At 37.6% G+C, this 21,839-nt stretch overlaps 1 protein-coding gene across 1 annotated transcript; it reads left to right on the forward strand.

The window, feature by feature from the left end:
* The first annotated feature begins 75 nt into the window (after window positions 1-75).
* On the forward strand, window positions 76-19,962 carry MPP4 (membrane palmitoylated protein 4). The gene is made up of 21 exons (XM_042874754.1): window positions 76-136; window positions 1,272-1,393; window positions 2,284-2,361; window positions 3,034-3,114; window positions 3,665-3,796; window positions 4,429-4,510; window positions 5,764-5,849; window positions 6,825-6,896; window positions 7,347-7,543; window positions 8,594-8,658; window positions 9,373-9,390; window positions 10,366-10,404; window positions 11,649-11,669; window positions 12,630-12,644; window positions 13,491-13,532; window positions 14,148-14,318; window positions 15,368-15,448; window positions 16,362-16,455; window positions 17,264-17,372; window positions 18,465-18,599; window positions 19,500-19,962. Exons 1-21 carry the CDS (start codon window positions 76-78, stop codon window positions 19,689-19,691), a joined length of 1,893 nt encoding a protein of 630 aa, XP_042730688.1. The 3' UTR covers window positions 19,692-19,962.
* The last annotated feature ends 1,877 nt before the right edge of the window (window positions 19,963-21,839 follow it).

The following is a 21,839-nucleotide window of genomic DNA, read 5'->3' on the forward strand; positions in this document are numbered from 1 at the left end:
AACATACTCTTTTCCCTAGCTCAACGTCTGTCTGTGAAAACCTACTTGGTGTGAATGCTGTAGTCAAAAACATAGATGGAATCTCCTGGAATGAAAGAAAAAATGGAGATGCCAGCAGCCTGCGGTCAAGATAATGGTACTTGTAACTCTTGCATTTCTCTTGCCAAGAAAACTGGCAAAAAGTTTTGTTCCATGCATGTGTGACTCTGACTTGTGAGAAAGACTAATTACATTTAGAAGTTTTACTACTTAATAATGGGAAAGACTTTTGGTCTCTAATGTTGTTAGGTAGTTTTATAGGGTTTCAGAATAGAATTACTGCCATTTGTTTCTGGCTTAAAGACAAGTTTCTTTAGCTGTATGAAAACATTCTAATTTGTAATAGGGCTTTTTCCTTCTGAAGTAAATGATTCTTTTTATTTAAAAAACTTATGCTTCTATGCGGAGTATTTTATTTATAAATATTATAAATAATAAATTATAAATATAAATTATAAGTAATAAATTACAATATTATAAATATTGTATTATTTGAGCTTACTTTGTGTAGGGATTGCATTCTTAGAGGTACTTAGTGCAAGTTCTTTCAGAGGAAGGCAATGAATAATGAGGAAGAGACCTCAAAAAGCCACGTTCTCTTGGGTGATAGGAAGTTCTTGCAGCAGATAATCCTTTAAAGTTAGCTGTGCTTTGAAAGGCAGATCTCCCTGTGGGGCTTTTACAGTCATGGTTCACAGAATTCATAGATCATTATTCTTGCAAGTGTTTAGACGTCTGCTATCCTGGAACAGATTATTTCTTTGGTAATGAGGTACATTTCCAGGCTTCCCAATTGGGATATTCGATAATTCTGCCTGATGGTTGAGGTAAGAGTCCCATCTGGAGAAGCTTAGTGAGGAAGTACCTGTATAAATGATTGTATAAAGAAAATAGCTGATCGAAACTAAAGTTGATCGAATATAAGTGTTGTCATCGTTACAGTGTAGGGTTGGTATAGGAAATAGGGAACAGTTAACTGTCAGTGACTAAAAAATCTTGTTCAGGAGAGAAGTAAGAGCTGGTTTCTGTGTTCAATTAGCTGTGGTAACTGGATAATGGCAGCTGGCTATACAGTCCATTGCAGAAAACAAGTAAAGCAGACAGAGGAAATCAGTGCGTATTTCTTGCAAGCATAAAGATGTTGCTTTTCAAGGAATGGGTCACTGATTAGCTTTGGTTGATCTTCTATTCGTGCTGAAATTGTGTTGCACTTTTCTGTTTCTTGGGCTCAGGTTTATCTCATGTTCTGACTCTAGTGCTACAAGAACTGAGTTTGCTCTGTAAAAGGGATGTCAATGGCGTTGGCGTGTTGTATGACCTGCTCAGATCTCGCTGGCTGCAAGCACTTTTAAAGGTAAAATAATATTCAGCTGTGAAGACGGCTGTTTCCAGGTGATAGCTACTTTATTTTGCCATGTAAAGACATGTAAAGAATAATTCACGCTAAGTGCTCCTAGTCCTTATATTAGAACTAACATCAGCAGTCCAGGTGAACAAAACTACTTTAGCTTTATGGAGAAAAAAATATTTTTATGAGACAAGCTCTTTTACTTGATGCATCCATATTAAGGTTAGGGGTGTAGAGGCACAAGTTGAATATGGCATTGCTCAGCTGTCTTTTTCCACTCTTCAGTGTCAGTTTGGCTGTGTATCTTGCTTGGCATAGATACTGATTAAATAATACTTTTTGGTTTTTATGATCTGATATGCAGCTGGATGCTGTGTGTTGTTATAGAACAGAGTTTTGGCTGGTACTTCTGTCTGAATCAACTATATCTCTTTATAAAACAATGTTTGTACAAATTTTGTTTTTCTTTTGTGAGGATTCTAAAAATCTTTAAAATTTAAATAAAAAATGCCCTTAAGCCTGTTTTAAATATGGCTACTTGGTATTAAATTTGTTTTGTTAATCTGGCCTTCAACTAAGGGCAAGGAAGCAAGCCACAAGTCAAAATTGACACTGTCTTGCTACTGTCCTGTGTAATCAGCTTTCCTTGCTGGAAAACTAAACACCAAAGCATAACTGGCTAGCTGAATGACCATATGGAAAAACAATTACTTATAGACTGAATTCTAGATGCAATAGGCGTTAAAGATTGAGATTACAAGCTCTCTGGCTCTAGTTGAAATGACAAATTCCTAGAAATGCAGTATTGTCTTTGGTATATTGTGTATGTATCTATATAGTCAAGAAAACAGATGATGCTCTCATTGCATTGTCTTGTCTATTGTGGCATGCAATAGATTTATGAATGCCTCCAAAACTACCTCAGAAAAAGACCAGTTCCTGTCATGCTGCAGGCACATGCATTGAGCTGTGAGGTAAGACCATGTATTTCTTTACTTACTAATACCAAATCAGTCAACTTAACTGCAGAAAATAATGTTCTAGTATTTGTTTTGTGTCTCAGGTCTGAATATACTATATAAACTGGAAGGATTCTTTATCTATTCAATAGCTGATTACTTACTGTGTTAAGAGAGGGAAAGAAAATGTATACAGCTGTAATCATTAGACTGCACAAGCTCTGGCCGTATGAGATCATTATTGTTTGCTTTAACCATTGACTGTGTGTGTGTGTGTATATATACATAATTTCTTATCTCACTGTAGTTCAGTGTTATGGATATTATAAAGCACTTTGACATGGGGTTTTTGAAAAGCTTTTTAGATGTTTTTTTCTATTAGCTGATTATTAAATAGTAATAATTAACATTTAAGTGGAGAAACTGACAGTAGTGATGATATTGGTTGAGGCATAGAAAAAAGTAATTTAGAGCACATGGCCTGAACCAAACGAAGTGTTACACAGTTGCACAACATGCAACCAGACTTATTTTGGTCCAGTTTTAGAGCAAACAGTGTAGATATGCTTTTAGTCATATAACATGCAGGACTTAAAAGTTTTATAATGTTGTATTCCTCAACTTATTTTAGAACTTCCTTTTAATTAATTGGCCTTCAGAATCAGTCTCTGTGCTTACTTTTATCAGGTGGTAGAGTTGCTGCATGAAGCTCCTCCGTCTGGAGAGATCAAAGAGCTAAGACGATTGCTGAGGGCTCCTCACTTAAGGGTAAGTAATGCTTAAGAAAATAGAAAATTTGCTCATAGCAGTGTGTGCAATGGGGATGGAAACAGATGACCAGCTGCTCACAGGAATCAGGAAAGAAATAGGAAGAGGCTTAGTTTCCTAGTCATGGGCTAACCTAGTTGAGAATTCATTTCGGTACTGTGTATCTGCAGTACCTGCACTGGGCTGTGTTTTATTAACAGCTACTTTTTAGAGATTTCTTTAAAAGGTAAATTCTGAGCAGTTGCTGCAGACATGTGAAAACAGAGTTTATTTGATATTGTGTGTAAAGCCTGCGTTCTTATCTTCCAAATAGAAATATTTCAACTTCTGCAAGACTTCCTAAGGAAACACAGAGAGAAACTGTTCTTAATTTTTTACAGTTGGAATTGCCAAATGGGAAGAAGAAAAAGTCTATGTGAAGGAAACCTATGTCCACTTAAGGACTTACCCTCTGATTTCTGTTTCCTGACCAGTCACTGTTAAAAGTAAAATCTGTTCTGATGTATGTTCTTTGCTGATGGGTTGATTTCTTTGTTTTCGCTTGTAACAGGCCTTGCTATCTGCTCATGATACTGTGGCCCAGAAAGATTTTGAACCTACGCTTCCACCACTGCCAGACAACATACCTGAGAATGAGGAAGCCATGAGGATTGTCTGCTTAGTGAAAAACAACCAGCCTCTGGTTGGGGAGTTTACTGATATCTGTCAAATCACTTCAGCTTACACGAGTATTGGATAATGCATCGTATGCATTTTGGTTTATTTCCAGGAATATCGCACAGATTGTGTGTGTTCTGGAGGCTTTCACAGAATTGGAGATTCGCAAGAATTATTAAGATTGGAAAGGGCCCTAAGGGATCATCTGGTCCTGCTCCGTGCAGGGACAGCTAGAGAAGGTTGTTCATGGCCATGTCCAGTCAGGCTGTGAACACCTGGCAGATGCTTTTATCCCATTAAATTTAAAACGTAAATAGGACTGAGAGCTGTTCCCTTAGTCAAAACAGTGAAGATAGAAAGGAGGATAGAATGAAAGGTTCATTTGTGCTTATATGCTGAAAACATTGTAATCTGACTAATCATCTTGGGAGAAGATTTCTAGGAGTCAGATGCTGAAGTTAATTTAGTGTGATATTGGATGATTTAGTATTATGGAATAGTGCTGCTAGTGATACATTCTTCCTGGATCCATGTGGTGTTTTAAAAATATATTTATCCTTTAATGCCTTTTTGTCATTGCAAAAGAGATCAGACCTGTAATTTGAAAGAAAACTTTTAAGATCTTAAGTGATGAAAGTGTTTTTTTCTGTTTGCCAGGGTGCCACTATTAAACGGCACGAGATAACAGGTGACATAACAGTTGCCCGTGTGATCCATGGTGGTCTAGCAGACAGAAGTGGTAGGTATAACTTGAAATAAGGTACTAACAAAAATTCAAGGTAAAATAAGGTATTTTTCAAGTATATTTTATTTTTTCAAGATAATGGCTTTACTTCTACAATTAGCCTTCCCTTGTGAATAAGCAAGTGTATACACCATACAGCACTGTATGCTGTGATGCATTGGAGTGAGTTTGATTCTGCTTTAATTTTTGTATGAACATGATATGTTTGAGAGAGCTGAGGTACAAATCGAGTTTTTCGTTATTCAGATGTTAAAAGTCACACAAATCTACTATGAGATTGGTCATTAACAATCAAAACTGATGTATTATAAAGCTAGCAGCTTATTCTCTGATGGAGAAATAGAATTATAGATAACTTTGTGTAAGATAAAGGGCACTAAGGAATGTGTAGTAATACTTTTCGGCAGTAGTCTATTAAACACTTTGGTATTATTAGTTGCTAAGCAAAATTAAAAGACTTTCCTTGGAAACATTACTGCTTTGTCATCCTAGAATTATATGCCATTTGTGTTCCTTGGGAAATGTAACTAAAATGTAGAACATAAGAAATGATATTTATCTGTAATCATTGTAAAGTTTCTATTAGTAGTTCTGGATTCTGTGTAGAGAAGAAAACCCATACTGTAGGTAGTAGCTGAATATATTCCTAGTTTGATTAATATTTTAAGTTGAAGGAAAATGTGATATTCTTAATTTTTCAGCACCCAAGCAATTAGGAATTTCTGAAGGTTTGGTTCCAAGTTTTGTGGTTTATTAAGATGCTCAGAAATGATTTTAGGAAAGGAAGCTATATTAAAATGTCTATGTAAACTTTTAAGGCTAATTATCAGTAGATTGCATGTTGTGTAGGGGAGGTGAAACAGGCTGCCCAGAAGAGTGCTGGAGTCACTGTCCATGGAGGTTTTCAAGGAGAGATTCACGTGGCACTGAGGGACATGATTTAGCAGGCATGGTGGTGTTAGGTTGGTGGTTGGACTTGGATGATCTTAGAGGTCATGTTCAACCTTAATGTTTCTAAGATTCTAAATAAGGAAACTGGAGTGTTCAAAGTTCTCATGTCTCACAGAATCTGGGTCTTATCCGGGGACAATATAGCGTATTCTTGTGTACCTAGTGTATGGGAACTTCTACAGCTGACCTCTAAACCTGTGATATATCTTTGTTTACCCCCCTCCCTGCCCCCTGCCAAGATCATCCATGCTGTGATAAAGCTGCTGCTGCTGCTTTCATACTTGTTTTTACTGTAGGGTTGCTGTATGCTGGAGACAAATTAGTGGAAGTAAATGGAGTTTCCGTTGATGGACTTGAGCCTGAGCAAGTTATTAATATTCTGGTACTGAATCTCTTTTAAATTTTATTTGGACTTTGAGGGTGACAGTATACTGCTCCATTTCCCTACCTGTGCTGCCTTCCACTCCCTAGAAAGATTGTTTCTTTGCTGTGGATGAAATTCACAGCTGCTTATAAAATCGAAGTCTTGTGCAAATTCAAGCCTGAAAGTCCAACATGGATATAACAGAATCAAATCTAACTTAATTGTGGCCTTTCCATCCCCAAATTCTGTGCGGAAAAAAAAAAAAGGTAAATTATTAATTTATTCAGACTTCACTGATGCTTAATTTCCTTGGAAAATCTTCCACATGAATGAAGTGGCAAGGTGGTACTCTAATAAAATTCCATCTTATGAAATGAACTAAAGCAGAGTGAAGTGAATAAACTTGAGTTACATCCCTTCACTTGCATGAAAGCACAGTAGTAATCTCTTGTCAAAATCTTTTGAAGAAAGATCTGTCTCTTTTTTATACTAACCTTGCACACAGTCTTTCAGGTTTTTTCACTGCAGAGTATTAGTGCCAGTTAGGAATGGCATATGGTCATGCTATGCTAATGTCAAGTCTTCTGATGCGTTATTTCCCTCGGCATACTACTTCTAGATAATTTTTAGCTTAATTGAAATACTTAATTTTCAAATATTAAATATTTTTCCTCCCTCTTTTACATCACTTGTCTAACCGAACTTGCCACTAATTTAAATAAGATTTCAGTAGAAAAGTTAGGTTTGAATTCATGTTGAACTTGCATATGTTTATAACAGAACATGGTTTTTCATTGAATTAAAACTATTCAGTGACATTTGGAAGTTTCCTTCTTGATTTTACTTTTGGAAAAAATGTAATAGCCGTATTAACTCAGTCTACCTAGTTCCATTTGTAATAACATAAAAGCCATGTTATGGTAAGTCTGTGTGACAAAGTTTGGTCTTTTGTGTTGAATGCCAGTCATGTTTTATTCCTCTTTAATCATTTAGGCTCTTTCTCAAGGAACAATTATGTTCAAGTTGATTCCAGTTTCTGATCGTCCTGTTAGCAACCAAACAACAGTAAGAGTTGGTCTTTTTTCTATGTTGCTACTGCAAAGAATTGCTACAATTGCCTGTCTAGTAGCGTGATGCAAAGATGTGGCATTGCTTCGAATTTTACTGCAGTCCCTAAAATGTTACTTGCCATATTGGCTACCTCTCAGCTAATATGCTGTTGCTGAAGCAGTAAATAGACTAAGCTGAAATATAGTTGTGTCTCAGATAATGAAGACATTTTTAGAGCTATGTAGAGGTTAAAGCTCTATTTTTTTATCATAATTTACAAGTCTTCTCTCTTTGCTACTCTACTTTTTCTCCTCCTTAATGAATTGATAGGATTCAGAGTTTGATCTTGTTTTTAAAGCTCAACTTAATCATGAACAGACTTAACTAGCAGATATACTTGGCTTTGTGATTATAAAGGTTATGTAGTATCTTGTTGGTTTTTTTTATTTGCTTGTTTTTTACCAGCTGTATGTGCGAGCAATGGCAGATTACTGGCCATTACAAGATCCTGCCATACCATGTGCTGATGCAGGTTTGCCTTTTAAGAAAGGTGAAATACTCCAGATTGTGGACCAGAACGATGCTCTGTGGTGGCAGGCTAGGAAATTATCAGATCTTAGTGCCTGTGCTGGACTGATACCCTCAAACCATCTTCTGAAAAGGTAAAGTAATCTTAATTTTTACAATTTCTAGTCCAGTCTTGCTACATAAACATTTGTCATTCATAGCAGTGATATTCAGTTACACCTGACAAGTGTCTCTCCTTTTACTGTTCTCAGGCTTATTTCTCTCCTTCTTTCCCAATGTGTGTGAGAAAATGCTTTTCAGAACACCTATGTGATCTGAAATTAAATCTTATGTTTATAGCAGTTATCTAATCTCTGTAGTAAAAGCCCTCTAGTAGTTAGAGTATAGAAGCTACAGTTTTAGTGGAAGTGAAGAGCTCTGTTTGGAATCATAATTCATGGTGTTTAAATATATGTATTGGATGAGGGATATTAAAATGTAATATGTGAGGGTAGGCTGTATCTAACACAGATGCATGTGTTTTTTTGTTTCTTTTTTATGAGGTGTCTTATGAGCCATTACTGACTTTTAAGTTTTGGTGAAAACTTATTTCACCAAATAAATGGAACTGCTTCAGAAGAGGACAAGGATCTTTTGCCTGTTCTCTACAATATAACCCACTGTTTGTTTCTGAAAGCATAAACTGTAAAGAAAATTTAAGCTGCTATAGCACACTTATTCAGTTTGGTCCTCTAACCACATGTCCTATTTGTGTTGCCTCAGGAAAATATAAGGCCAAGCAATCATAGATAAACTTTGATTTATGTTCTGTATAAACCTACCTGTGTTTTTATAATAGAAGTCGAAATCATACTAGGTTGTGACTGAAGCTGGAAGCAAAAGGCTTTCTTCTAATTCTACAGGTCTGTAGACTAGAATGGCTAATGCTTGTCCTTATACATTAACTCAAAATATTTTTGTGCTGCTGATTTGCAAATTACATTTGAACAGTTCTGATAGCATGTAGTTTTCCTTCAGTATTCTGCATTGGGCTGAAACTGCTAATATTTCCATTTTTTGATGTTTTGCATTGTCTCAGTAGTGATTAATATTAAACATTCTGTGAATATGGTTAAAGCATCATGCCCTTGTGGACTGGTTTCTTTTTTTCTTAATTTAACTGTGCTATATTTCTTTCTATGCAGGAAGCAGCGAGAATTCTGGTGGTCTCAGCCCTTTCAGCCCCATCTCTGTCTCAAGTCATCAATGTGTGAGTGAAAAGTTATTTGAGTGGTAGAGCAGGAAGGAAAAGTCTTGTTGCTGCTTCCAGGAATACCGAAATTACAAGCTCATACAAATTCAGTTTAAGTCAAAGACATTATTTCTAGAGCCATGTTGTACCTTCAGCAGTGTTTTAAGTGTTCTCTTGAAAATAATTACTTAGTGGTAGTTGTGTTTGGAGGATTGGTGGTGATTGCAGTCATCTCTAGTGTACTTGATACCTGAGAGAATCTGTGAATTCAGTTCCTTCTATAATCTTAGTGAGTCAGGAGCACTTCGTGCCCACAGGGTCAGGTCTGAAGTGACAGTGGTACAAGCCCCATGACTTTACAGGGGCATAGACAGCAGTTCTGCACTGGAAGGTGATACAATACTTTTAGAATATAATGGAGTATTTTTTCCTCAAGGTACAGTTACGCTACATTGCCCATGGGAGATCCAGAAACATCACCTTCCAGCTACATAACCTAACTTTCCATAAACTTGTGTCTAGGAATAACTACAAGAAACGTTCATCCTGTTTTCTCTTTCCATTTTTTCTATGGTTCTTTTTACTTATATAATACTCTTTTTCTTTTGCGATAACTTCTAGATTAAGTGCTTCATTGCATAGGATTCTTCTGACTCAAAATGGTTTGTTAGAGCTCTCTTTTACCATGATTTTATTGTGTTTTAACTGCTTCAATGGATATACTGTGGATAGTAAGCACTGTGGAAGAAGGTAGGAGATGGTGTCTGGGCTATATTGCATTTTTGTACTTAGAATCACTATAGTACTTGGTTTTTTTTAGGCTTTGTGAACGTTGCCAGAAATAAGGTAGTTTGAGTTCATTTTCCATGTATTTGCTAAGTTCTTACATTTTGCATGCAAGTCTTTGGTTTGCTTGAAGTGATGGAAACTTAATTATCCGAAAGTGGAAGTTTAAGCTATGCACTATCTGATGGGGAACTGAGAGTTTGGATGAGGTGCTTAGAAGAGGGGAAGACAGCTTTTTGCTTCCTCTCTTCTGTCTTCAGCAGATGATGTGAGCAACTCTGGGAGAATATCTCTTGAAAGGATATCTTTGGGCAAATACTTAGGATGGAAGCAGGAGTTTATTGGGATTGAAATGTGGTCAGCTGGAAAATAGTTCCTACTGGGCCTATCTGTAGAACACAGAAGAGCAGAACACAAACCTGAGGTTGCCCAAATCCGTGACATTGGATTTCAAGGACGTAAATTGATGTGATCTGAGCATAAAGAGGAAGCTGAATCAATCTTTTATTTTTCTTTCTTTGTGAAATTAATATCAACCAAATAAAACCACTTCTGTGAGCAAAACATAATGGAAAGATGGACCTAAATGCGATGAGAAAACAGAGTGAGTGGAACATTGCACTCTGTAATTGTAATATTTAATAAGTAAGTTTTCCCAAGCTAAGCAGAGCGATTACCATGTTAAACCTTTTGTTATTTCAAAAAGATAATTCAAGTTGGACGTGTTCAGAGCAGGAGCTAAAGAACAATATTCTTACTAAAGATGGAGAACATCAGGAAGATGTGGTTGCGGTGCTTGAAATCCATAAATGTCTGAAGCTTCAGATCTCTTCTTTCAGTTGTCTGAGTTCAGTCTTGTTATGTGTAAAGCTTTTTTCCCTCCTCTGGTTTTTTTTCCTGATTTGGATAATTTTTTTGTGTGTGTTGATCTGTCTGCAGAGGACGACATGCAAATTGATGAGAAGTGGGTGGAAACAGGTAACTGAATTGACTTCAGACTACTGTTTCCTTCAAGGTAATAGCTAGTCAAAGCAGATTTTATTTTCTACTTAAAGATAATAATTCTCCAAGTGAACTGAACTGTAGAAAATTCTTGTTTTCATAATCTGGTAACATATGTCACTGTAAGAAAATGAGCTGTCTGCAGTTCTAGTGAACAGTGCATGACTGCTTACAGTGAAGTGTGCTGAAATGAGGGACCACCCAAAAAACATCTGAATGAGAACCAACATCTTTGATTCAGGTTTTGAATTGTGTAACAACATCAGTTTTGCATATTTAATGCCAGAGATGATTGGAATTTTTGAGAACCCACACAATTCATTGTCAAGAGACTGAACTGATGTGAATATATTTCTAGGCAGTGAGCAACAATAGGGTTTCACAGGTAAATAGTATATATGAAGAGTGTGAACTTGACATGTTTCTTGAAGTGGCACAGCTCATTCTCCTTCTACTGAGGTATTTAAGAAAGTTCTCAAGAGGGGATGTGATCCTGTAAGTACCTGCTGCGGAACTTTTTCCAGTTTTCTGAAACAGTTGTTACCATTCACATCTGGACTGCATGAAAAACGGCTAGCACATTACTTGTATCATGTCAAATTTGTTAAATGGAAGTTTAAGAATCTGAGACACTGCCCCCAAGCAGTATTGTTTATAAAGGCAATGCGACACCTAAGTGCTTTTGTAGATGTATTGCCTTCAGGTGCCTGGTGCATCACAGGATTAGTGCGTGCATGCAGAATGCCTTGAATGTGGTGACCAAAGTCCCCTAATCTCACATACTATGCTGTCACATCCTTAGCTGGAAACTCAGGTCCTTGCCTAGGTTACTTCTGGCATCATGGGAGGGTTTGAAAACGTCTTTGCCTCAAACACAAGTAGGAACTGTAGATTTGCTGTTACATCAAAAGGGAACATAACGAAAAAAACAACAGCCTGTGTACAAAGAATCTTCCAATTCCTATGCCAATCCACTTTCTGCACGTATTGCTATTGGGGAAGAAACGTTTTCTAAGCAGATTTCCAGAAGAATGACTGTGTGGAGAGAGGTTAGGCAGTTAATTCAGGCATGGCCTCAAATTAGGAGGAAGTGAAGAATATGTGTATGAAGCAGACTGATGGGAGCTGGAAAATTCAGTTATAATTCCAAAATTCTATAAGAGGAAAATAATTTATTTTGTATTTCTTTTAATATCTTTGCTATCCGGATTATTAAAAAGATGAAGAAACATTTGAGTCTGGTAAGTTCTTCTGACCTAACTCTGAATTCCTTGATATTGTTTTGCTTTGAGATGACTGTCCACAAAAGAAGCAAGTGGCTTAAAAACAAGCAGTTGACAAAAATAGAATACTGTTCTAGCTTTAAAAGCCATTCTAAGTCTATGGTGCCTGTAGGAGCTGCTGATGTATGAAGAGAGAAAATGTTCTATATTCTTGGTTGTGTGCATAGTCAAGAATATATAGAAAGAAAAATGTTTTTATAAAAATGAATGCGTTATGTATAAGTCAATCAGTGAGGGAGTTTCTTTGGTTTTGTTTTTTAAACCAAGCAAATAGTTATAGCTAACAGCTCCCTATCTATTGCATATTGAGAGTTCTGCAAAAATGTTAAGTCTTCTGAAATAAATGTTTTCCACTAACAGAAGTCATCTACTATTAAATTTCTTTGAGGTGTTTGGCAGGGGAAAAAAGTCATTCCAGCTCCCTTTCCTGCAGCTCTTCTGCATTTCATTTGCCAGTAGGATCATCTTTTATCACAGTTTTTTCACTCTCAATCGGAGCCCAAGTCTCTTAAGACGGGTCTACATAGCTGTTTTTTGTTTTCAGGCTAGGCCACTTGGTAACTGCATTTGGGGTTTACTGTTGCAAATCCTACTCCTTACTCACCACTGAGTCTGCTCTCTGCTGTAGCTAAGCAGTTAGAGCAATGATGAAGCAAATATTTCCTATCCTATGTCTTACTAAACAATTAGCTGGCTGTTTTTATGATTTATTTTGCAAATACAATACTGAAATAGATGCTGTAGATGAGACTCCTTCTGAACATTCATGCTCTGTGCTTCATAGGGTGTATTTTGGGGCCAGAGCCTACAATACCCATTTCCTAAATTCAGTTGGCCATGCTGGTTGATTTTCTTCATTTTAGTTTTGAGAAAACAGTCCGTACTAATTGCTCTGTTTGTCTTTGTCTGAACCCTCAGAGGAGCTTAAAGAAGGTAACACTAACTTTTTTTTTTCTCAAACTCTGTAAGCAGCAGTCTATTAGAATTTATCAGGATATATTGTATGATGATAAACTACACTCCTGTTATAATATCTGATAGCTGTTATGTTTACTCACCGTAAATTACCATGCTGCACTCTGTACCATGGAAGGACAGGGTAGATAAAGCAGGTAAACTCAAAGATTTGAATGACATCTCAAAATTAATAAGGATAGAAAGGATGTAAGCATAGGTGGAATATTTTCTGGAATATTGAAACACAGATATATCTGATCCAAAGATGATTTAAAAAAAAAAAAAAAGGTGCTGAGTGGTCTAACTAGATGTGCATTGCATATTCCAGGCATGCTGTTGGGCAGAAATTGACCTGCGTGGTTACTCTAAATTGGTTATTTTTGACTTTGAGCTATTGTGTTGTTGGTCGTTGTGATGTTGTAACTGAAGAATTCTTGTAAGCTAGGTTTCACCTGCAAAGCTTAAATTAGGTAGACTTTTTTTTTTTTGCACTTCAAGTATTTCGAAACATTGTCTGGTGTGTAGTTATCATAGAAACAGAACAAATAAAGCACTGAGGTTTCTGATCTCACTTAGAAAAAACCGTGACTTTCCAAGCTTTATTCAACTAGTTTAAGCTTAATTTCCAGGCTCTTACAGAAAACATCGTCTTGTTCGAATATTTCATATTACTGTGTAGCGTGCTTTTTAAACTAGATTAGTTGTAATACTAGCTTGTGTTTTCTGCAACGCTTTTCTTACAGGATCAGAAATAATTGCTAGCAGTGTAGCTTTGAAACTTTCACTTTTTTTTCCTTTCATGAGTATTTGTTCTTATTCTAGAAGAGGAAGAATTCAGTGAATTTGGTCAACGAGTCTTCATTGGTACGCAGTGACTAAAGATAAGTAAGATGTTTAGGGCTTGATCTAGATTAAATGTTTGTGTGGAGTTTAAATCAAATGCTCTGGTCTTCACCTAAAGAGTTACTGAACTGAATTTTGCTTACTTGTTTTCCAGACTTCAGGAAGCCATTTTCTTCGTACTAGTATTTGCTCTCTCTGTTTAAACCTCTGTTCTTGATACCATAACAACCAATAACAATAACAATCTCTGTAAAGTATTTGTATTCGTTTTGTAGGCTGAAGCAAAAGTTCAATATCTGTTTCAGCAGAGTAGACCTTAAAAATAAATAAAGTCTGTTGGCATATTCCTATTGATACTTTATAAACTTCTGTTTGGGCTAGTTTTGGGCAAGTTGTTGTGCTCTTTATTTATGGGCTAATTTTCAGGTAGCTTTTTAATGAGACTTGACTTCATTCATCTAACGCTCAGAGGTCCTACCAAGCTAATTTGCCAAGAATGCTAGTGAAATTAACTATCCCTTACCTTGCTAAAAAATGCAGCAGATATTTAGCTTAAAAAGAGACACTCTAGGCTCCAGAACTACCTGCCTGCATTTTAGTTGCGGTTTCTAGTGCCGATGCCTTTGTCCCTTACAGCTGGCTTCCGCAGAAGTATGCGCCTGTGTCGGAGGAAGTCCCGGGCCAACCAGCAGTCATGTTACGCTCGGTGCCCCGGCAGCTGCTGTAGCACTTTTGCAGCTCCATATGAGGAGGTGGTTAGGTACCAGCGGCACCCAGGAGATCGGAACAGACTGATTGTACTAGTGGGTAAGCTGTGATTACTTTCTGATGAAACATCAACAGCCTGTAACGGAGAGGAGGAAATGGTCAGTTTGTGTCCGATCAATGGAGATTTACTGCTGCTAATTGTGACAGGCAGTGGCTGAGGACAGCAGAAGTAGCTCTGAAAGCAACATTCAGGAATGATTTCTTGTAATTTTTCTCCATTGTTGATTTTAAATTCTGACGTATGTATCATCTTTACTTGAGACAATTTCCTAAAAAAGAAAGAAACAACAAAAAGGCAAAATCTTCAGAAGAAACCATATGGTTGTGAATTCTGGTTGAATATATATTTTATTAGAGAAATGGTTCAGGTAGGACTGATGCATAAAAGCGATGAAAAACATTTGTATTTTACTAGGAAAACATAAATACATGCAAGCATTTCTACTACTGAAATTAAAAAATGCACAGGTATGGCAGCAGGAAAAAAAAAAACTTTGGACTAGAAAATCTCTATCCTGGGTGGAAGGGAAAACTAAAAAGATATCTTTAATCGTGGTTACTATAGTAAACATTGTCTTAACAGGCTGCTGTTTCTCAAGTTCTCTTCACCCATTATGACTGAAAGAAGTCTGGTTTTCTGTAGTGTTCCATGTTCCTGAAAAAGCAGACTGAGTAAAAGCAGGTTATTTTCCTTTCCAAGTTTGGAGGTTTATTTAGTGTTTTGTTTTAAAATGATTCTGCTGAGTTACTTCCTAGGAGTGACCATATTGCTAGGAAGTTATTTGTACCCTCATCCATCAAGGTACCTCAGTCACATTTGGTATATTTTTTCAGGAAGTTCCCAAAATCAAACTTACAGAGTGATTACTTGCTGCCAAATAATCCTTCAACACGAGTAGCAATAGGGTTTCTATTCTGATGATAGGTCATTGCCTATTACCTAAAAATATAAGTTTATCATACTTACAATTCATCTGTGTATGTGCAAAATATTAGAAAATGGTTGTCTTTTCCAACCTTAATGATTCTGTGAAAATGTGGGGGGTGGGTGCAAAAAGTGCCTCTAAGTCGTTTTTTCAACTATTCAGGTCCTGCAGGAGTGGGAGTGAATGAGCTAAGGAGAAGGCTTATTGCAAGCAACCCACGAGAGTTTCAAAGCGCTGTGCCTCGTATGTAATATTCTTCTTTCCCCCACCACCTTCAAAAATGGTGATAAGGAAATGTGAAGTACCTACCTCTTGCCTTTGTGCACTCATGCTCTTTGTTGCGTGACTGTTTTGTACTGCAAGCCGTAGTCATTTGTGTTTAGGAAAGTTGGTTTAAAATAGTACCTTTCTGTATTGGCAAATCGGCCAAAGGCACTTTTCAGTTACACCTTTTGAAAGCTTAGAACTTTATGTAGCAATAAATCTGTATGACTCTCTAATTTTTGCCATTTCCTTTTCATAGATAAAGTAAGAGTATTTCTTAGGTGTGTTTTAATTTCATAGCATTTAGGTGATCAGGTGTGAGAGAGGAGGCAACTGAAGATGGTGCTTAATAGGCTTTGCAGCTTTCCTTATTAGCCTTCTGGTCTTGAATGAGACTAATACAGATTAATTTCTGACTTAATCATAGAAATTTCCTCTACCTTTCCTTATTGAGTTCTTGTGATTTGGATAACTAAAGAGGGAATGTATCAATCTGAAACTTGTTGAAAACTTAGGAATTCCATTATATTTAAGGTCCCAAATATGAGGAGAGTGCAGATGTGAAAGTACTTGCAGAATGTTTCACAATGAACATAAATCAGCTTCACCTCAGAGGAGGAAAAGCAATTATGCAACTAGTTCCGAAGAAGTTTCTGATTGACTGTACTTCTTCCATTCCAGGAAATATAGGTAGCTTAGTTTTCAAGGATTTTCTGTTGGTCAGCCAGTAGAGTAGACAAGGCTTTTGCTCTGGACTTAAAAAAAAAAAATGAAGACAACTGATTTTAGTACCTACAAAAATATTTATATGTCTTCATGAAAGCTCCCTTATTTTCATCTATAGCATTGCAAGAATTTACTTGCAGCTGATTTCTACTGTCTCTACTTTCAGACACCACTCGAGTTCAGAAGAGTTATGAAATGAATGGTCGTGAATATCACTATGTATCAAAGGAAACTTTTGAAAACATGGTGTATAGCCACAGGTAAACTGTAACACTATCTGATAGCCAGTGATTTTGTAGTTAGGATTTAAGTCTGGGTTCCTCTCCTTACACTTGCTATGTGAGTTGGGTGTGTATTTGGGTGGTATGGTTGAGTATGTTGGTTGGTATTACTTACTATACTTGGTTGGAGTTGGTTGGTTGGTATTACTTGAGCCCATTGTTTCAAAAACCATTTGTGCAATTGCAAATAAGCTCCTCTACAATTAATCTTGGCATTCTTCTCAAAGTGTGGCCTCTAGTCCTGAGCTTGTCTGGTGTGATTGGTAAATTAGGAATATAAGCCCTCTTAGGAACTGACCTGGTTTCTGGTCAGGCTTGTCCCTAATCTGTATCACTGTTGTGGAACCTCTGTGGTGATGACATCTCCATGTAAGCACCTCAGGTATAAGGCCCAAACTTTAAGAACTGTTCCTTTCTCTGCCTCAATAGGCTCTCTGCTAAAATAGACCAGCTTAGCAGCAGAAGCTATACTCCTTAAGTGTATACTCTGTAAGCTATACTCCAAAGTGCTTTGAAATCATCTCATCTGCAAAGTTATTAGCACTGAGTATATAACTGACAAGCTTTTTGTTGCTAGACAACACATTATTTGTAATAGTAAAATAAGTAAAAGATAAGCCAAGTATACTTTCATTATAGCTGTAGTAGTCCTTGAGTTGTGTTCACTATGTTTTACAATTTCTCAATCTTAATCACTGGATTAGTTTGGAAAGTTTCACACTTAGATGGAACCTTTTTGAGACTGAAGCTCTTTTTTTGTTTTCCTTCTTTCTCACCACTGTTACAGAATGCTGGAATACGGGGAATACAAAGGGTACATGTATGGTACCAGTGTTGATGCAGTGAGAACAGTCCTTGATGAAGGGAAGATCTGTGTAATAGATTTGGAACCACACGTGAGTTGTAAAGGGGCAGGGAATCTACAACTGGTATCTCCTGGAAGGAAAAGTAATTCTGTGTGCATTCATGAACTACTGGAACACTGTTAGATGCTTTGTCTTGTATTTCCTGTTACAGTGTTTAGTAATAGTAGATTTGTCTTCGCGTGGGTCTTAAGGGAAAAAGCACTACTGTGACAAGTACATGCAGATCAGTATTATTCTCTTGTTCATCTGTTTCCAAGTAAGCAGCTGCGTTGTCAGGTGGAATGATGCAGAAAGGAGTTTTCATGCTTGTATACAGCAAGGACTATTCTTTCATGTGGAAGCTGTGATTACAGTGAGCTAGACTGAGCCTTAGTTTTGCAGTGGTTTGTTATTTTTTTTTTTAAAGTTACATACCTGCGGAGCACTACTCAAAATCCAAGCTGCTGTAGAAGCAGTTAAGGCTACACTTTGGTATTTGTTCTGTGTCTGAAAACATCCATAGTTTAATTCTGCTGCCCTTTTCCTGAACAAGAGGGAGGAGGAGGGAAGAAACTTAATCTCGCTGCTTCTACATTATATGCCACCATGAGTTTCTAGAATGCGAGTTTGTGGGCAGGTTTTAGTAAGGGTATGAAGTAATGGTACATAACCGTTCTTTAGTGGTCACTAGGAGGTAGGAGAATTGCTGTGTATTTGCATACTTATATTTTAAATGAGGTAGCTTGGCCAACTTTACATGCTGCAATTTTTATCTTTATTTTTTTTTCTTTTCCAAAAATACTTCTCCAAAAGTAGCTCAATAGGTTTTTTGGTGGTTGTTTATTTAAAATCAGAGACCTCTTTAATGTTGTCGGTTTGTTAAAGGCAGTGTCCAGATACTCACTGACATTGAAAGCATCTTCTAATAAGGTTGTCAAGCAGAATTAAGTGACTGGTATGCTATGCTTGCTTTAATAATGTCTGGTCCAGGGATTATCAGTGAGGTCATTCTAAAGTAGGTGTTTGTGGAAAAGATTACTGCTCGGTCTGGAGGTAACAGTACATTGTAAGCAATTGGTTTTCTATTGAAATACAACTGGGATGAATACACCTGAAATAGTTGTTTTTACTCCTACTTTGCAGGGCATCCAAATAGCCCGGACTCATGAATTAAAGCCCTATATTATATTCATCAAGCCATCCAGCATAAGCTGCATGAGGCAAACGCGTAAAAATGCCAGAATCATTACAGATTATTATGTGAACATGAAATTCAAGGTGAGATGTGGGAATGGAAGAGACACGACTTGCTACACTGGGGTTGTGTGTTTAGAACATAATGCCTTCTACTGTGCTACTCGGTTACATCTTTACAACTTTATGTCCTGAGGTTCAGATCTAAATTTTTTTTTTTTCATTTTATTTTCATATTTTCCCCCTCTGAATTTGCTTTGAAGTAGGAGGGTTGTGATTTGTACACAAGGAATTGAAGCATTTGGTAAATGCCTTTATGCAAAGAGACTATTTGGGATACTTCAGTTTTAACTAACTGCCTTGTGACAAGATTTGAGCCAACACACACATTTACTGTTTGTACTGAAATGTATGGATCAAATGTGCTTCATTCAGTGATGTAACAAAATATTTTTCATGCAGTTTTAAGTGTGTAATGCTGTATAATGTATTACTGGCAGTACTGATATCTGTTCCATAGTGACTTTTATAGATAGAACACAAATCCTGCTTGTGGGAAACACACAGCTTGCATTTGCAATGTGTGTAGTGTATTTATCACCACTGTTTCCATGCAAATCATAATCAAGGTTAGCATCTTAAAGTTTTAGAGACCTCAGTGCATAACCATACATGGAAATAAATCATATTTGCTATGACACAAAGAAACATGAAAATGGAGAAGGTAAATTAAAATGCAGAGTAAGAATGTGTGCAAGAGAGCAAGTGGAGCATACTGAGACTCAAGGTACTTCTGTGTTTCAGAATTCAGAATGATTGTAGCCAACATTTTTCAGTTGTTATAGCAACTGTAAATTGAAATGGTGTACAATGGCATTGTCTTGGCTACTCGCTTGTTTTTGTAGCGCAGGGTGTTCTGCAGGTGCCATGCTGACTGTTTCTCTCTAGAGTACTAGAGCTTTTGAGATTTGTTGTGTCTCACAGGAAGAAGATCTACAGGAAATGGAGGATTCTGCTAAGAAAATGGAAGCTCAGTTTGGTCAGTTCTTTGATCAAGTGATTGTGAATGACAACTTACAAGAAGCATCCGCTCAGCTGTTGTCTGCAGTCCATCATGCACAAGACGAGCCCCAGTGGGTCCCTGCAATATGGATATGCTCAGATACTGAGACATAATTCAGAGTGGCAGGCAGCTCCATGAAGATTACAGATTGTTTTACTTCAAGAATAATCCTCATGTCAGGATTGTGAGAATTTGTCTTCGTGTGCAAGGGATTTGGAAGAGGATTAGGAAAGAAGCCGCTATAGGAGATATTATCATACTATGTTCTGTGTAACTGTACAGCTTTTATGCTACAACTGCACCTTTTTTTGTACAAAAAGGAAACACTGTGAGCAACCCACTACAAGAATAAATAAAAATCTATTTTGTTGCATGTATAATTTACTCATGGGTGTCCAACCTTTTGGCTTGCTTGGGCCACACTGAGTGAAGAGGAATTGTCTTCAGCCACATGTACAGAGGCTGCTCTGAAAGTAATTACTCCTATTTTACTTTCACGGAAACTACAGCAGATAAAAAGAGCACAACATTATTTAATAGTGTTTTGTAGCTGAGAATCTGCTCTCTTTTTCACTGTGATCACCACCATTAGCTATGCATTTTGTCAGCGATGAACAAGAGCCTACATGTCATGCTCATCAAAACCTGCACCAGCAAAGGTGGCCCACTGTGTTTGCATCCTGTTAGGTCTCCATTAATGTTCAGAAAGTGTCAATGAATGGTGGCATTTTTTCCACATGGAGGAATTCAGTGACAGAATTTTGCCTCAGATGCCATTTTGTCGGACTGCCCCTCTGCTGCCATTTGTCACATGGCAACAAAATGGAATGGAATATTAGTGGGAAGGTTCACCTCCACTCCATATCACCAACATTTGCTTCTGACATTGCAGGCCAACATAATAAAATAAAGGGTGTTACTTTCAGAGCAGCCTTCATAAAATATGCAATACAGCTACTGTGTAAAGAGCAACAAAAACATCAAACTAGAGGGATATGTGACCTTGTTTTTGTGAAACTTAACACGCTGGCCTGGTTTGATGGCAGTGGTTACAATTCTCAGGGAGGTCTCAGAGTGTTTGTTTTGGTTTTAGGTGAAGTTTTACTTGTACTTCATCCTTCACAACCGTTCACAAATGTGTGTACTGCCAAAAAGGGATGATGTGAATAAGGTGTGATTGTGAAGTGAGAGATTTTTTTTCTCTTGCAAGAGAGGGCTTATAAAAGTCTGGTAAAGAGATATGACCAAACTTTGAAGTGAATGCCTGATTGCAACTTTTGAAAATTCACAGGTTATTCATTTATGTCGACTGCAGTCGTAAATATGCAAAAAAAAATATTTTTTTTGCAATCTTGAAATCTATTCTCAAATTCCTGTATCAAAGTGGACAGTATGGCTGCATGGTTTTTTGTTGTTCATCAATCTGTGTACAGCTATTGTATCAAAATGTACACAGTTATTTGCCATAACTTGAGTTACCACTGCCCTGCACCCTCTGTCCTAGACCAGCCCAGACAGTGCTGATCACACACTGACATGCAGTGGTTGTGAGCAATGAGTGTACGCCTGAGGCCACTCGGTGGGGCAGAGTTGCTGCCATGATCTAGCAGGGCTTGGCTTGTCCTCCATCAACTCAAGTGAATGAAAACTGACGAAACACGGATTTATTAAAGAGGAAAATCAAATCCAAAGCCCCTTTTCCTGATGGTTTGAAGCAAGGCAGCATGTTCTCTTCATAGAGAGTACAGAGATTACAGCTGGCAAATTCCTCACTCTCTTCATCTCGCATTACAGGTGCATTGGATGCTGAGGAAACAGCTCATTCTGTCAGCCCAGCTTCCCCGGAGAAAATGAATTGGTGAAGGCTGTGCTGCCTACAAGAGGTGACTCCTGTACTAAGGCTGCTTTTGTAGCTAGCGCTGCGCCAGCTTCTAGTGAAGTCAGAGCCGGTGTCCTTGGTGAGAAACGCACTGGAAAGCAGAGCCCACCATGGCCCTGGAATGGGGTGAGTAGGAGCAGTGGGAGAGGGACCAGTGCACGGGCTGGTACTGTGCCCCTCACAGCAGTGGGACATAAATTGAAAGGCAGCTGGCAGAAAAGCACAGCATCGGGTGTTCGTTCCCTTTGCGGTTTAATTTTCTTCCCGTTTAGAGCTTATCGCTTCATTTGCGAATAGTGTCAGTGATAACGAGACGAAGGAAGCCAGAATCCCAGTTTGGAAAAGGCCTTGCTTCCGCCCCCCCCCCCCCCCCCCCCCCCCC

Source organism: Lagopus leucura, unplaced genomic scaffold (genome assembly GCF_019238085.1).
Source record: "Lagopus leucura isolate 7727_CA_CO unplaced genomic scaffold, USGS_WTPT01 Super-Scaffold_100012, whole genome shotgun sequence".
Lineage (NCBI taxonomy): Eukaryota > Metazoa > Chordata > Aves > Galliformes > Phasianidae > Lagopus > Lagopus leucura.